At 67.8% G+C, this 13,493-nt stretch overlaps 3 protein-coding genes across 3 annotated transcripts; 2 read left to right on the plus strand and 1 right to left on the minus strand.

Annotated features, from left to right (window-relative positions):
• The first annotated feature begins 164 nt into the window (after nt 1-164).
• Nucleotides 165-3,562, plus strand: NAA10 (N-alpha-acetyltransferase 10, NatA catalytic subunit). The gene is made up of 8 exons (XM_074571733.1): nt 165-309; nt 1,020-1,118; nt 1,212-1,270; nt 1,433-1,478; nt 2,204-2,319; nt 2,461-2,505; nt 2,989-3,073; nt 3,209-3,562. The coding sequence occupies exons 1-8, from the start codon at nt 289-291 to the stop codon at nt 3,437-3,439; spliced, it is 702 nt and encodes a 233-aa protein (XP_074427834.1). The 5' UTR covers nt 165-288; the 3' UTR covers nt 3,440-3,562.
• Nucleotides 3,563-4,342: 780 nt separating this feature from the next.
• On the plus strand, nt 4,343-6,035 carry LOC141737118 (U8 snoRNA-decapping enzyme-like). Its single transcript, XM_074571735.1, has 3 exons — nt 4,343-4,510; nt 4,605-4,904; nt 5,699-6,035. Exons 1-3 carry the CDS (start codon nt 4,346-4,348, stop codon nt 5,912-5,914), a joined length of 681 nt encoding a protein of 226 aa, XP_074427836.1. The 5' UTR covers nt 4,343-4,345; the 3' UTR covers nt 5,915-6,035.
• Nucleotides 6,036-6,475: 440 nt separating this feature from the next.
• On the minus strand, nt 6,476-7,756 carry LOC141737119 (uncharacterized). Its single transcript, XM_074571736.1, has 2 exons — nt 6,724-7,756; nt 6,476-6,603 (listed from the first exon to the last, which is right to left on the minus strand). The coding sequence occupies exons 1-2, from the start codon at nt 7,618-7,620 to the stop codon at nt 6,568-6,570; spliced, it is 933 nt and encodes a 310-aa protein (XP_074427837.1). The 5' UTR covers nt 7,621-7,756; the 3' UTR covers nt 6,476-6,567.
• Between the last annotated feature and the right edge of the window lie 5,737 nt (nt 7,757-13,493).

Genomic DNA, 13,493 nt, shown 5'->3' on the forward strand with positions numbered 1-13,493 from the left:
GTAAAGCCCGCCTTCCCCCCCGTGGGGCGCGGCTGGGATTGGTTGGCGACGGCTGAGCTGTGGGTCGGTTGAGGGGCGCGTCGCTCTGATTGGCTGAGGGGAAAGTGGGGAGGGCGGAGTGTCTCGGCACTCCAGTCACTGGATTGGCCAGGACGCCTGTCAGTTGGTGGCGAGGCGGGATAAGCGGGAGGGCGGGCTCCGCTCTGATTGGCTGGCATGGGTCCTTCCGCCGGAAGCGGTGTTTGAGGGGAGAGGGACGGCGGCGGAGCCGGCGGGGCGGCCGCAGCCATGAACATCCGGAATGCGCGGGTGGGCGCCGGCGGAAGGGAGGAACCGGGGTCCCGGGGGGATCGGGGAGAGGGAGCTGGGGTCTCGGGACGGGCTGCGGGCCGCGGTAGGGGATCAGCCGGGTCTCGGGGAGCGGGGAAGCGGCGTCTCATGGAGGTTCTGAGGAGGATACCGGGCACGGCGGGGCCTCCGAGGGGGGATACCGGCATCTGAGGGGCACACCGGGCCCGCGGTGAAATCTGAGGGGGATACCGGCACCTTGGGGGGAATCTAAAGGGGGAAAACGGGCCCTGGGGGTGGTCTGAGGGGATACCGGGCCCTGGCGGGGCCTCTGAGGGGGGAAACCGGAGTATGAGAGGCATACGGGGCCCTGGCGGGAGCACTGAGGGGATACCGGGCTCTGAGGTGAATGTAAGAGGGGATACAGGGCTCTAGGGGGAATGTAAAGGGGGGTTACGGGGCCCTCGGTGGAATCTGAGGGGTACACCGGGTCCCGGGGCCGATCTGAGGGGGATGCAGGGCCCTGGGGGGAGCCAGAGGTGGGTACTGAGCCCTGGAGGGGGAGGTTCACCGGGGGATCCCGCATCCCTGAGGGCCTTGCAGCTGTCAGGCGGAGCCGAGGCCCCTTTTCGGGGTGTCCCCCCCAACCCTTGGGGTGTGGGTCCCATCCCCCGTCCCCGTCCCCCCCCCCAACCCGGGGTCGCCACCGCCCTGACACGCCCCACCGGCAGCCCGAGGACCTGATGAACATGCAACACTGCAACCTGCTCTGCCTGCCCGAGAACTACCAGATGAAGTATTACTTCTATCACGGCCTCTCCTGGCCCCAGGTACGTCCCCCTCCCTTCTCCCGGACGCTTGGGTGCCCCCTCGGGACGCTTGGGTGCCACCCCCGTCCGTCACCCCCTTTCCCTCCCCCGCAGCTCTCTTACATCGCTGAAGACGAGAACGGGAAGATCGTGGGCTACGTCCTGGCCAAGATGTGAGTGCGGTTTGGGGGGGCCTTTCCCTCCCTCACCCCCCCGCCCTTTTCGCTTTAATTTGGTGGGGGGGGGTCGTGGTGGTGGTGGTGGTGGGGTGTTGGCAGGATTTGGGGGTGTCATGTCTCTCCCCCCCCCAACCTCTCACCCCTGTTGTCCTGCAGGGAGGAGGACCCCGATGACGTCCCTCATGGGCACATCACGTCCTTGGTAGGCGGGGGGCGGGGGGGTGCTTGGGGGGGTGACTAGGGCATTGGGAGGGCTGTGGGGGGCTCTTGGAGTGGGTCAGAAGGTTTTGGGGGGCACTTGAGAGGTTTTGGGGTGCTATTTGAGGGTCTTTGGGGGCTCTTCGAAGAGTTTGGGGGGCTCTTGGAGTGAGTCTGACCATTTTGGAGGGGCTCTTGGAGGGTCTTGGGGCTGGGGGGGCACCTGAGGAATTTTGGGGGGCTCCTTGGGGTTTGGGGGTGTTTTGGGAGGTGTCTGAGCCCTTCGGCGGGGGGGGGGGGCTCTGAGGGATTTTGGGGGGCAATTAAGGGGTTTGGGGGTGCTCCTTGAGGGTTTCTGTGGGGCTCTTGGGAGGGTTCAGAGGGATTTGGGGGGCAATTGAGGCATTTTGGGGTGCTCCTGGGAGGGGTCTGAGCACTTGGGGGGGCTCTGAGGCATTTGGGGGCAATTGAGGGATTTTTTGGGGGGGGGGGGCAATTAAGGGGTTTGGGGGGGGGCTCAGCAATTTTGGGACCACTTGAGTGATTTTGTGTTGCTCTGTGCTGATGTTGGGGGGGCTTTTTTGGGCGAGGCCGCGGCTGTTGGAGCATCCTGGAGCTGTGGGGGTGACGGGGGCGGTTTTGGGGTGCCACGAGGGGGGGGTGGGGAGGGGGGTTGGGGTACCCCATGACTGTATCACCCTCCCCCCCCCCCCCCCAAAAAAAAAAAAGGCGGTGAAAAGGTCCCACCGCCGCCTGGGGCTGGCGCAGAAGCTGATGGACCAGGCGTCCCGCGCCATGATCGAGAACTTCAACGCCAAGTACGTTTCCCTCCACGTCCGCAAGAGGTAAGGACCTTCCCCCCTCCCCCCCCCCCAAAAAAACCAACCCCCCCACACTTAGGGGGAACCCCCCCTCCAATCCCATTACCCCTGGGGGCTCCTCAAAATATAATAAACCCCCCCTTTTTTTTTTTTTTTGGGCGACAGCAACCGGGCGGCGCTGCACCTCTATTCCAACACCCTCAACTTCCAGTGAGTTTTGGGCGGGGGGGGGGGGGGATTTGGGGGGGCGGGGGCTGGGGGGAATTGGGGTTTATTGGGGGGGGGGACGGTTAGAGGGGTTGGGGAGTATCGGAGGGGGTTATTGGGGAAGTGGGAGGTTTTTGGAGGGCTGGGGGGGGGGTTGGGGTTATTATGGGGGGGCTGGGGACGTAGTGGGGGGGCATCGGGGAGCTGGGGGGATTTTAGGGGGGCTGGGGGAGTTTGGGGGCAAGGGGGGGGTTGTTGGGGGGGGCATCGGGAGGAGTTTGGGGGGTTTTTATTGGGGGTCATTGCGGAGGGACTGGTGGGATGGTGGAGGGGGTTTAGGGGGGGCCTCTGGGAGAGCTCGTAGCACCGTTGAGAGACAAAATAGGGGGTTTGGCTGGACGGGGGGGGACGACACACCCCAAAACACCCCCCGCCCCATGTGTGTACCCCCAAATAACACACACCCCCCCAACGTGCCCCCCCCAGGATCAGTGAGGTGGAGCCCAAATACTACGCAGACGGGGAAGACGCCTACGCCATGAAGCGAGACCTCACCCAAATGGCCGATGAGGTAGTTGCCCCCCCGCCCCGCCCCAGCGTGACCCCCCAAAACCCTTTTTTGGGGGGGGGGCTACCCCCCCAATCCTTTTTTGTGCCCCCCACCTCCCCCAAACCTCATAACCCGCTTTTTACCCCCCCCTCCCAGCTTCGGAAGCAGGTGGAACAGAAGGAACGTGGCCGCCCCCCGGCCCCCACGGAGCCCCCCCGGAGTGGGGAGGGGGTTTGTGGAAGTGGGGGGGCTCCCCCTCAACCTCCGGCGGTGCCCCCCCCTCCCGAAGACGGGGGGGCCGACAGCAAAGACCTGAGCGAGGTGAGCGAGACCACCGAGAGCACCGACGTCAAAGACAGCTCCGAGGCCTCCGACTCCGCTTCATAGGGGGCACCCCCCTCCCTGGCCCTGGACCCCCCGGGGGGCCCCCCCCCAAATCCCTGGGACCCCCTCGGGACCCCCCTTGGTGCTGGGGGGGGGAGGGGGGGCAATAAACCCCCTCCCTCTCCAGCCGCTGCCTCTTCTCTGTCCCTGTCTCCCCCCATAGTCTAGTTGTTGTGTAAATTGCTGGGATGGGGGGGTCTTGCCCATTGCGGGGGGGTTATCAGGCAATTAGGGGGGGGGGTCTTGCCCATGTTGGGGGGGAGGGATGGTTATGGGACAATTTTTTGGGGGGTTAAGCGGGGGGGGTTTTGCCCCCTGGGGTGGTTGTGGGGCAATTTGGGGGTGTCTTGGGGGGATAAAAGGGGGGGTGTGTCTCGGCCCTGAGGGGGGTCGTGGGGGAATTTGGGGGGGGGTTAAAGGGGTCTTGCCCCTGGCGGCAGGGGGGGTGGGGGGGGGTGTCCTGAGGGGTCTTTTCTCTGGCGGGGGGGGGGTGTGTTGTGGGGCAATTTTGTGTGTTCTTGCCACAGGGGGAGGTTGTGGGGCAATTCGGGGGGGTTAAAGTGGGTTTGTTGCCCCTGGGGGGGGGCGGGGGGAGGGCTGTGGGCCAATTTGGGGGGGATTAAGGGGGAGATCTTGCTCCTGGGGGGGGTTGTGGGGCAATTTGGGGGGGGGGGGGGGTGTCTATTCCTTCCCCCCCCGCTCCCCGCGGCAATAAGGCACGCTGCAGGGAGGAGCGGTGAGGGGGCGTGGCGTCCCTTGACCACGCCCCCTTGCAGAGGCCACGCCCCCCAGGCGCGGCTTGCTGCCGAGGCTCCTGGGGGGCGTGGCCTCGCCCCCTCCCCAGCTGATTGGCGGCTTCCCATCCCACCCCCTCGCTGATTGGCGGAGGCGCGGCGTTACGGCGCCACCATGCGGGAGAGCGGGGAGCGGCCGCCGCTCAACCGGGCGGCGGCGCTGGCCCTCGGCCGAACCGGGACCGCCACCGGGTCTGGGACGGGCTGGCGCCACGCCTGCCACGTCCTGCTCTACGCTCCGCTCCCCGCCGGCCACCCTCCGCCGGGCTACGCCGTGCTGGTGCGTACGGGGGGTGGAACTGGGTGGAGTGGGGGTGGGGGGGAGGCCCCCGGTGCCGGTCCCCGCCGCTTATTTCCTTCCCCCGCCCCGGTAGATGCAGCTGCGGTTCGACGGGCGGTTCGGGTTCCCGGGGGGGCTGGTGGAGCCCGGCGGGGAGTCGCTGGAGGCCGGGCTGGAGCGGGAGCTGCGGGAGGAGCTGGGGCCGGCGGCCGGCGGGCTGCGCTTGAGCCCCCGCCATCACCGCGGGGCTAAGGCCTGGCCGGCGGGCGGAAGTGGCGGCGGAAGCGGAAGTGACGCCGGGCTGGTGACGCATTTCTACATCCGGCGGGTGAAGTTGGAGGAGCTGGTGGCCATCGAGAGGGGCGGCCCCGGGGCGCCGGAGCACGGCCTGGAGGTGGGGGGGGGGCGACACTGGGGACCTCGGGGGGGGATCTGAAGGGGGAACGGCACCGGGAGGGGGGGTCGAGGGGGGGTGTCAGCGGGATGGGGCCTGAGGGCGAGACCAGTAATGGGGGGGGGGGCGTGTCTGGGGGGATACTGGTACTGGAAGGGGCGGGTCTAAGGGGGAGACCAGTAACGGGGGGGCTGGGGGATACTGGTACTGGAAGGGGGGGTCTAAGGGGGAGACCAGTAACGGGGGGGCTGGGGGATACTGGTACTGGAAGGGGCGGGTCTAAGGGGGAGACCAGTAACGGGGGGGCTGGGGGATACTGGTACTGGAAGGGGGGGTCTAAGGGGGAGACCAGTAACGGGGGGGCTGGGGGATACTGGTACTGGAAGGGGCGGGTCTAAGGGGGAGACCAGTAACGGGGGGGCTGGGGGATACTGGTACTGGAAGGGGGGGTCTAAGGGGGAGACCAGTAACGGGGGGGCTGGGGGATACTGGTACCAGAATGGGGGGAGTCTAAGGGGGAGACCAGTAACGGGGGAGGGGGGGGGTGTCTGAGGGGGAGACCAGTAACCAGGGGGATACTGGTACCAAAAGGGGAATTCTGGGGCGGGGTGTCCAGTACCGGGGGGGTGTTATGTGGGTCTGGGGGGGGGCGCAGGCACTGAGGGACACAGGTACCGTGGGGGGGGGCCCGATCTGGACCCCCTTCCCCTTCTCTGTGGGGCTGGCAGTGCAGGGGGAGGGGACGGACTTTAGGGGGTCCCTGACACTTTTGGGGATTCCCCCCCCCCCCCCAGGTGCAGGGGCTGGTGCGGGTGCCCCTGGGGGGGGGACTCCCCGCTTTCCTGCGGCACCGTTTCGCCGGGGACGCCCGGGAGCAGCTCCTGGGGGCCCTCCCCATCCTCGGAATCCGGCCCCCCCCCACCGAGGAACCTGCTGGGGACATCCCCCCCCCTCAACCCGGGGAGTCCCCCCCAAAAACCAACAGCAGGGGAAAAGGGGGGGGGAAATGACCTAAATGAATAAAAGCACCCCAAAATGCACACCCCCCCCGCTGACATCATCACCCACTGCTGTACCGCGTTAAATCTTCATCTTTATTATAATAATATATTTTTAGATATAAAAAGATAATTTGACACGGTTTTGACCCAAAATGTACAAAACTGGACCTAAATGGGTTGCGTTTCTCCCCCCTGTGGGGGGGGGGAATTTGGGGGAGGGTATAAGGAGTTGGGGAGATTTTTGGGTTCATGGGCGGGGGGGGGGGTCAAGGCTGACAAACACCCTGAGCTGTGTTGGGGGGGGGGGGGGGCAGACCCTCATTACCCACAATGCCTTGGGAGGGGTGGGGTTGTAGCCCCCCTCCCCCAATTAATCTGCCCCCTTTGGGGTCTGGCTGCCCAGTTGGGGGGCTTGGGGGGGGGGGAGGTGGGCGCTCCTTAGTCAGGATCTCTTTTCCACGCTACTGCTTGGGGGGCGGGGGACACAAAAAGTCAGCCTCTCCTGCCCCCCAAGAGGACTTGGGAGGGGGGGCAGGGGGGAACTGGGAGGGCCCCCAGACCCCCATTTCCCCAGGTGAGAGATATTGCGGGGGGGGGGAGGGGGGGGTTGGGGGTGTGTCACTTATTGTCCCCGTTCATCGGGGACCTCCCGCACGTCGTCATCATCCACGATCACCACACAGCCCTCCCGGCTCTCGCTGGGGACACACACACACACAATTTAGCGGGGGGGGGGGGGGGCGCAAAACTTTGGGGTTCCTTCCCCTGCACCCTCAAAACCCCGGGGTACCCTCCACAGCGCCCCCCCCCCAACTGACCTTTTGGGGGTCCCCTCGCCCAGAACTGCAGTGGGTTCGGCCATGGCTCCTCCTCGATGATGTGGGGCAGAGAACCTGGTTGGTCTCCAGGTTCCCCTTGTGCCTGCTGGTGGTCTCCAGGCCCCCCTTGCTCCTTCTCTCCTGCTCCAGGCAATGGGTTCTGGTGGTTTCCGGGCTCCCCTCGCACCCACTGGTGGTCTCTAGGCTCCCCATGACCTCGCTGGTGGTCTCCAGGCCCCCCTTGCTCCTTCTCTCCTGCTCCAGGCAATGGGTTCTGGTGGTTTCCGGGCTCCCCTTGCACCCACTGGTGGTCTCTAGGCTCCCCATGACCTCGCTGGTGGTCTCCAGGCCCCCCTTGCTCCTTCTCTCCTGCTCCAGGCAATGGGTTCTGGTGGTTTCCGGGCTCCCCTTGCACCCACTGGTGGTCTCTAGGCTCCCCATGACCTCGCTGGTGGTCTCCAGGCCCCCCTTGCTCCTTCTCTCCTGCTCCAGGCAATGGGTTCTGGTGGTTTCCGGGCTCCCCTTGCACCCACTGGTGGTCTCTAGGCTCCCCATGACCTCGCTGGTGGTCTCCAGGCCCCCCTTGCTCCTTCTCTCCTGCTCCAGGCAATGGGTTCTGGTGGTTTCCGGGCTCCCCTTGCACCCACTGGTGGTCTCTAGGCTCCCCATGACCTCGCTGGTGGTCTCCAGGTCCCCCTTGCTCCTTCTCTCCTGCTCCAGGCAGTGGGTTCTGGTGGGTTCCGGGCTCCCCTTGCACCCACTGGTGGTCTCTAGGCTCCCCATGACCTCGCTGGTGGTCTCCAGGCCCCCCTTGCTCCTTCTCTCCTGCTCCAGGCAATGGGTTCTGGTGGTTTCCGGGCTCCCCTTGCACCCACTGGTGGTCTCTAGGCTCCCCATGACCTCGCTGGTGGTCTCCAGGCCCCCCCCACCTTGGCCTCGTGGCTGTCTCTAGGTCCCCCCCTCGGGCTCCTCCCTGGCAGTCTCCAGGCTCCCCATGGCCTCCCTGGCGGTCTCCAGGCCCCCCTTGATCCCCATGGCAGTCTCCAGGTCCCCGTCCCCCCCCACCCCCCCCCGGAAGCCGTGCTCTGCAGCCGCCCGCCAGGGGGCGCTACCGCCCGCCGTGTCCCCCCCGCCGCTTTGCGCATGCGCACCGCCGCCCTCCCCGCCACCTCGGGCGGGAGGGGAAACTACGACGTCCCCCGGTGGGCTACGAAGGCGACAAGTTGCCGGGTCGGTCCCGGTGGGCGCGTCCATGCGGCGGAGCTTGGGCCGGGGGCCGGGAGGAGGTCGCTCCGCTCATGGCGGCGGCGGCGCCCGCCAGGCCTCAACGGCCGCCGAGGCCCCGCCTCTCAACGCCCATTGGTCGCCCGCGCCTTCCTTCCGGCCGGTTGCCGGGGTGACGGGCCGTCACGTGGCGCCGCGCCGAGGCAGCCAATAGGGGCGCGGGCCGGCGGGTTTTGGCGGGCCGGTGCACGTGCGGCGGGCGGTGACGTGGCGAGGCGCGAGGCCCCGCCCAGAAGCGACCGGACTCTCTGAGGCGACGGACGCGACGCCGCCCCCTCCTGGAACGGGGCCTACCCCGGGGGGGGGGGTGTACACACACACCGGGACCCCCCCCGTTATTCACCCACGGGGCTGGGACACCCCTCCGGTGAGTGCAGGGGGTCCGCGAACCCCCCTCGGGGGCAGCCGGGGGGGGTCAGAATCCGCCCCCCCCCCCCCCCCCCCCCGGCTGTGGCTGGGAGGCTGAGGGAACCCCCCTCAGCTGCTCTCTGAGGGCTGAGGACCCCCCCAGGCTGCCTCCCTGAGGGCTGAAGACCCCCCCCAACAGGATGAGGACCCCCCCAGCTGCCTCCCTGTGGGCTGAGCCCCCCCCACAGCTGTTCCTTGAGGGCTGGGGACCCCCCCAGAAGGCTCAGGCCCCCCCAGCTGCCTCTGTGAGGGCTAAGACCCCCCCCTTTAGCTACTCCCGGTGGGCTGAGGACCCCCCGCAATGGGCTGAGCGCCCCCCAGGTGCTCCCTGAGAGCCCCCCACACAGCAGGGTGAGGACCCCCCCAGATGCCTCCCTGAGGGCTGAGGCCCCCCCCCCCCATCAGGCTGAGGACCCCCCCCCCCAACTGATTCTTGAGGGTCGAGGACCCCCCCCCAGCTTTCTTTTAGGGGCTTTGGACCCCCCCCCCCAACTTCCACCAAGAGGCTTAAGACCCCCCCCATCTTCCTCCTAGGGCCTGTGGCCCCCCCCCCCGCCACGATGCCTCCCAGGGGGCTCAGGATTGCCCACCCCCCACCCCCCACCGGCTGCTCCCAGGATGCTGAGGACCCCCCCGGCTGCCTCCCAGGGGATGTGGCCCCCCCTCCATCACAACGCAGAGGCCAGCATGTGACACCAAGGGTAAGCCCCCCCCCCCCCAATCTCCTCCGCGGGAAGCCAGGCCCCCCCCCCGGCCCCAAATCTCCCGGGGGGAGGCGGGGGGGGGGGGCGCTGTTTGTCACCCAGAGCGCCCCGTGACCTTTGCTGGGGACCTTCCCTGGGGGCAGGAAACGGCTGCGACAGCGAAAGGGGGGGTGGGGGGAAACAGCCCCCCCCCCCCCCACCACCATTAAATGGGGGGGGAGAGCAACCCTGTACCCCCCCTCCCCTCCCCACCCCAAAAGTCCCGTCCCCCCCACCCCGCCGACATCGCAATCACCCCCACAAGGAACTCGGGGAGACCGTCATTCTATGGCTGTATATACACAGGGGGCACCCCAAAAAACCGGGGGGGGGGCACACACACGAGCCGGGGGGGGGGGTGTCCCACAAAATATCGGCAGGGGGCTGGGAGGGGGGCAATTTGGAGGTGCAGTTCTGTAAGCCCCCCCCCCCCCTCCCCCCCACTTCCCAAATTTTGGAGTGAAAATTTGAAGGGGGAAGATGTGAAAGTTTTTTTTGGGGGGGGGGGGGGGTAAATTTGGAGAAGGGGGGGTAAATTGGGGGGGCGGGGGGCACATTTTGGGGGCCCCCCCCCCTTTCATGTGAGCCAGGCCAGTGCCAGGTAGAGCCCCAAGGCCAAGGCGGCCGTGGGCCCCCCCCCGTCCCCCCAAGCCACCGGCACCAGCACAGCCAAGGCCAAGACCACCCCGCACCCCCTCAGGGCCCCCCCCAGGGCCCCCCCCCGCCCCCGGGGGGGCCTGGCCGGCACCACCAAAGCCCCCTCCACCGGTCCCCCCCTCCCTAACAAAACGGGGGGGCTGCGGCGGCCCCCCCCCTCCTCGTAACGCAAGGCCATCTCGTTAGCTAACGAGGTGTTGGGGGCTCGTTCGGGGAACGGGGCCCCCCCGTTTTTCGGGGGGGGGTCCCCAAAATCGCTGGGCTCCCCCCGCAGCCGGCGGAGGTGGGAGAGGTAAAGCTGCTCCAGCTCCCGCGCCACCGCCTCCTCCTCGGCGCCCTGTTGGGGGGGGGCGAGATTTTGGGGTACCCCCCCTTCAAAAAAGGGGGGGCACCCCATTTTTTTTGGGGGGGGGGTGGCTCTACCTGTGCCGGGGGCGGCTCTGCATCCGGGGGGAGCTTTGGGGAGGGGTCGGGTTCTGTGGGAAGGAAAGGGGAGGGGGGGGGTGAGGTGGGGTACCTCTAAATTTGGGAGGGTCCCCCTAAATTGGGGGGGGTCCCCTTAAAATTTTTTGGGGGGGGGCAATACTTACCTGCACCATGGTCGGGGGGTGGGGGCTGTGTGTCCTCTGCCTCCTGTGGCCTTCTGGGGGGGACACAAGGGGGGGGGCGTCACCAGAGAGGACACTCCCCCCCCCCCCCGAAAATTAAGCCCCCCCCAAAATTAAGCCCTCCCCCCCCAAATTAAGGGTGACCCACATCTGGGGGGACCCAGGCATGCCCCATAGCGCCCCCCCCCCCCCCCAATTTTGGGGGGCAGCATGTGGGGGGGTTTGACCCTATTTTGGTGTGTCCCCCCCCAATTTAGCGGGGGAACATGCGGAGGGGGGGTTGACCCTATTTTAGACCCCCCCCAATTTAGCGGGGGAACATGCGGGGGGGGGGGGATTGACCCTATTTTAGAGACACCCCCCCCAGATGTGGGGGGGGGGGACATGCAGTGGGAAGTGTTGACCCTATTTTGGGCCCCCCCCAATTTAGGGGCTCACATGCAAAAGGTGTGGGGGGGATGACCCAATGTGGGGGGGGGCACATGCGGGGGTGAGCGTTGACCCCATTTTGGGGGGGGGGGCAATTTAGAGGGGGGCACATGCAGGTGTTGGGGGGGGGGGTGATGACCCCATTTTGGTGCCCCCCCCCCCCCCCCCCATGCCTTACCTGCCCTTCCCAGGCCTCATCCAGCTCCCAGGAGGCTGCTCCCCCCCCCGCGCCCCCCTCCCCCACCCTGGGGGGGCTCCCCCTGCCCCCCCCCGCCGCCCCCCCCCTCCCCCGGGGGCCCCCCCGCCCCCGGGGGTCCCAGGGCCGGTATTGCCGCAGGCGGGTGAGGGGGAGCCCCAAAGCGTCGGCGAAAAGGACCCTCCGCGACCCCCCCCCACCTCCCGGGGCGGCCGGGGGGGCGTCGAGGTCTCCCGGGGGGGGGCACAAATTGGGGTGGGGGTCCCCCAAAGGGACCCAGGCGTCCGGGAGGGGCGAGGGGGGGGCAGCCAGGCGTCCGGGGTGGGTGATGTGTGTGGGGGGACCCGTCGTCGGGGAGGGGGGGGACGGGGGAGTGGGGGGGGGACGAGGGGGTCCAAGGGGGGGGTGAGGGGGGTCGCCGGCCGTGGGGCAGGCTGGGAAGGGGGCCCCCCCGGCGCGGGGCATGCCGGGAGTCCGGCCAAGGGGGGGGCGCCGGGGCGGAGGCGGGCGGCCGGGCCATGGCGGGAGGGGGCGTGGCCTGAGGGGGAGGGGGCGTGGCCGAGGCCGCTGCGCAGGCGGCGGGGGCGGGGCCTGAGGGGAGGGGGCGGGGCCGGGGGCGCTGCAGAGCGGGACGGGGCTTTGCGGGGAGGGGGCGGGGCCTGAGAGGAGGGGCGGGGCCTGCGGGGGTCCGTCGGCGGGGGGCGCATGGATGATTGCGGGGGGGGGGGGCCAAATTAGGGGGGCCCCCCCCTTCCCCCGGGCGCTTGGGCCCACCGGGGAGGTGGGGGGTGTCCTGAACTCTGGGGGGGGGCACCCAGTAGGTGGGTGGGGGTGTCTTGGGAGGGGGTGTAAAGAGGGGCAAAGCTGGGTCCCCCTGATGGCTGCGCCCGTTGCGGGGGGGAAGTGGGGTCCCCCGGACTCCTGGGTCCCCCAAGGAAGTGGGGGGGGATCCTGGAGACTGGGGGGAGCACCCAGTGGGTGGGGTGGGTCTTGGTGGGGGGGAGGAGGTGGGGTGCCCATGATGGCTGCACCCCCTTTTGTTGGGGGGGAAGCGGCGTCCCCTGGACGCCTGGGTCCCCCAAAGGGGGGGGGGGGGGGGGGTGTCCTGGAAACTGGGGGGGCACCCAGTGGGTGGGGTGGGTCTTGGGGGGGGCAGTGGGGTCCTTGAGACTGCGGGGGGGGAATAAAGGGGCTGATGGGGGGGAAGGAAAGCGGGGTCCTCTGGACACCTGGGTGCCCTGAGGGGTGGGGGGGGGAGTCCTGGGAGACTGGGGGGGGTAAAGGGGGGCCCGGGGGGGGGGGTGCAAAGCAGGGTCCCCCACGTCCTGCACCCCTTGGCGGGGGGGGGTGTGTGGAAGCAGGGTCCCCCGTACACCTGGGTCCCCAAGGGGTCTTGGGGGTCCTGGAGACTGCGGGCGGGGGGCGGGGGCAGCCAGTGGGGGGGGGTAAAGGGGGACACAGCGGGGTCCCCCGGGCGCCTGGGTCCCTTTTTGTGATCCACCCCCCCAAAAAAAAGGGAGCACAAGTGAAAGTTTGGGGCGGTTCTGGTGCCCCCCCCCCCCCCATAGGGAGGGGGCGGAAGCAGTGGGGGGGTGTAGGATTTGGGGGGGCCCCCCAGGACCCCCCAAGGAGGGGGAGGGTCCTCTGACATCACGGGGAGGGGGGGGACACGATAAAAAGCGGGGTGCTCGGGTGGGGCGGGGAGGGAGGAGCGGGGTGCTGCGGTGAGTGGGGGGGGGACTTGAGGGGGGGGCACCCCGACATACGCTTACACAAGGGGCCTGGTTGGGGGGGGGTGTTCCTTTGGGGGAGTGTGGGTGTATTTGGGTGTGGGGGGTGTATTTTGGGGGTGGTGGTGTATTTTGGGGGGGGGGGTATTTTTTTGGGGGCGAGGCCCGGATGCCTGGGTCCCCTGTGCCCCCCCCTCATCCGTCGTCGTCGTCCCCCCCCCCGGTTTCCTGCTGTCTCAGGGCGAGTTCAAGTCGCTTCAAGCTGGGGAAGTCCCTGGGAGGGGGTGGAAAAACACCCTAAAACACCCAAAACACCCCTCCAACCCCCCCCCACCCTCCCTACCCCTCCCCGAAACCCGGGAGGGGTCCCAGGGGTGTTGAAACCGGGAGCAGGTTTGGGTTAAAACGGGGCGAAATCGGGCCTGAGAAAGCGTCAAAAACATCAACAGTGAAAGGCGGGTTGCGGGTGCGCCATTTTGGGACAAAAAGGGCAAAATTTGGGGCCTGAAATCAAATTTCAGGGCGGGGGGGATCAATTCCGGGGTGTGTGGGGGGGAATTGTTGAGGGGTTTTACTCTTTTTGAGGAATTCTTAAGGAGTTGGGTCCGTTTGGGGGCATTTCCTGGCTTTTTGGGAAGCGTTTTAGCTGCTTTTTTCCGACAACGGCATTTTGGGGCATTTTAGGGTGTTTTGGAGTGGTTTGAGGTATGCGAAT

The sequence above is a fragment of the Larus michahellis genome, unplaced genomic scaffold, assembly GCF_964199755.1.
Source record: "Larus michahellis unplaced genomic scaffold, bLarMic1.1 SCAFFOLD_265, whole genome shotgun sequence".
Lineage (NCBI taxonomy): Eukaryota > Metazoa > Chordata > Aves > Charadriiformes > Laridae > Larus > Larus michahellis.

Coding starts and splice junctions, on each gene's coding strand:
- LOC141737119 (XM_074571736.1), bottom strand. CDS start 7,620: ATGGGGAGCCTAGAGACCACCAGTGGGTGCAAGGGGAGCCCGGAAACC. Junction 6,604..6,723: donor GGCGAGGGGACCCCCAAAAG/GTCAGTTGGGGG, acceptor GTGTGTCCCCAG/CGAGAGCCGGGAGGGCTGTG.
- LOC141737118 (XM_074571735.1), top strand. CDS start 4,346: ATGCGGGAGAGCGGGGAGCGGCCGCCGCTCAACCGGGCGGCGGCGCTG. Junction 4,511..4,604: donor CGCCGGGCTACGCCGTGCTG/GTGCGTACGGGG, acceptor CCGCCCCGGTAG/ATGCAGCTGCGGTTCGACGG. Junction 4,905..5,698: donor CGCCGGAGCACGGCCTGGAG/GTGGGGGGGGGG, acceptor CCCCCCCCCCAG/GTGCAGGGGCTGGTGCGGGT.
- NAA10 (XM_074571733.1), top strand. CDS start 289: ATGAACATCCGGAATGCGCGG. Junction 1,479..2,203: donor ATGGGCACATCACGTCCTTG/GTAGGCGGGGGG, acceptor AAAAAAAAAAAG/GCGGTGAAAAGGTCCCACCG. Junction 2,320..2,460: donor TCCCTCCACGTCCGCAAGAG/GTAAGGACCTTC, acceptor TTTGGGCGACAG/CAACCGGGCGGCGCTGCACC.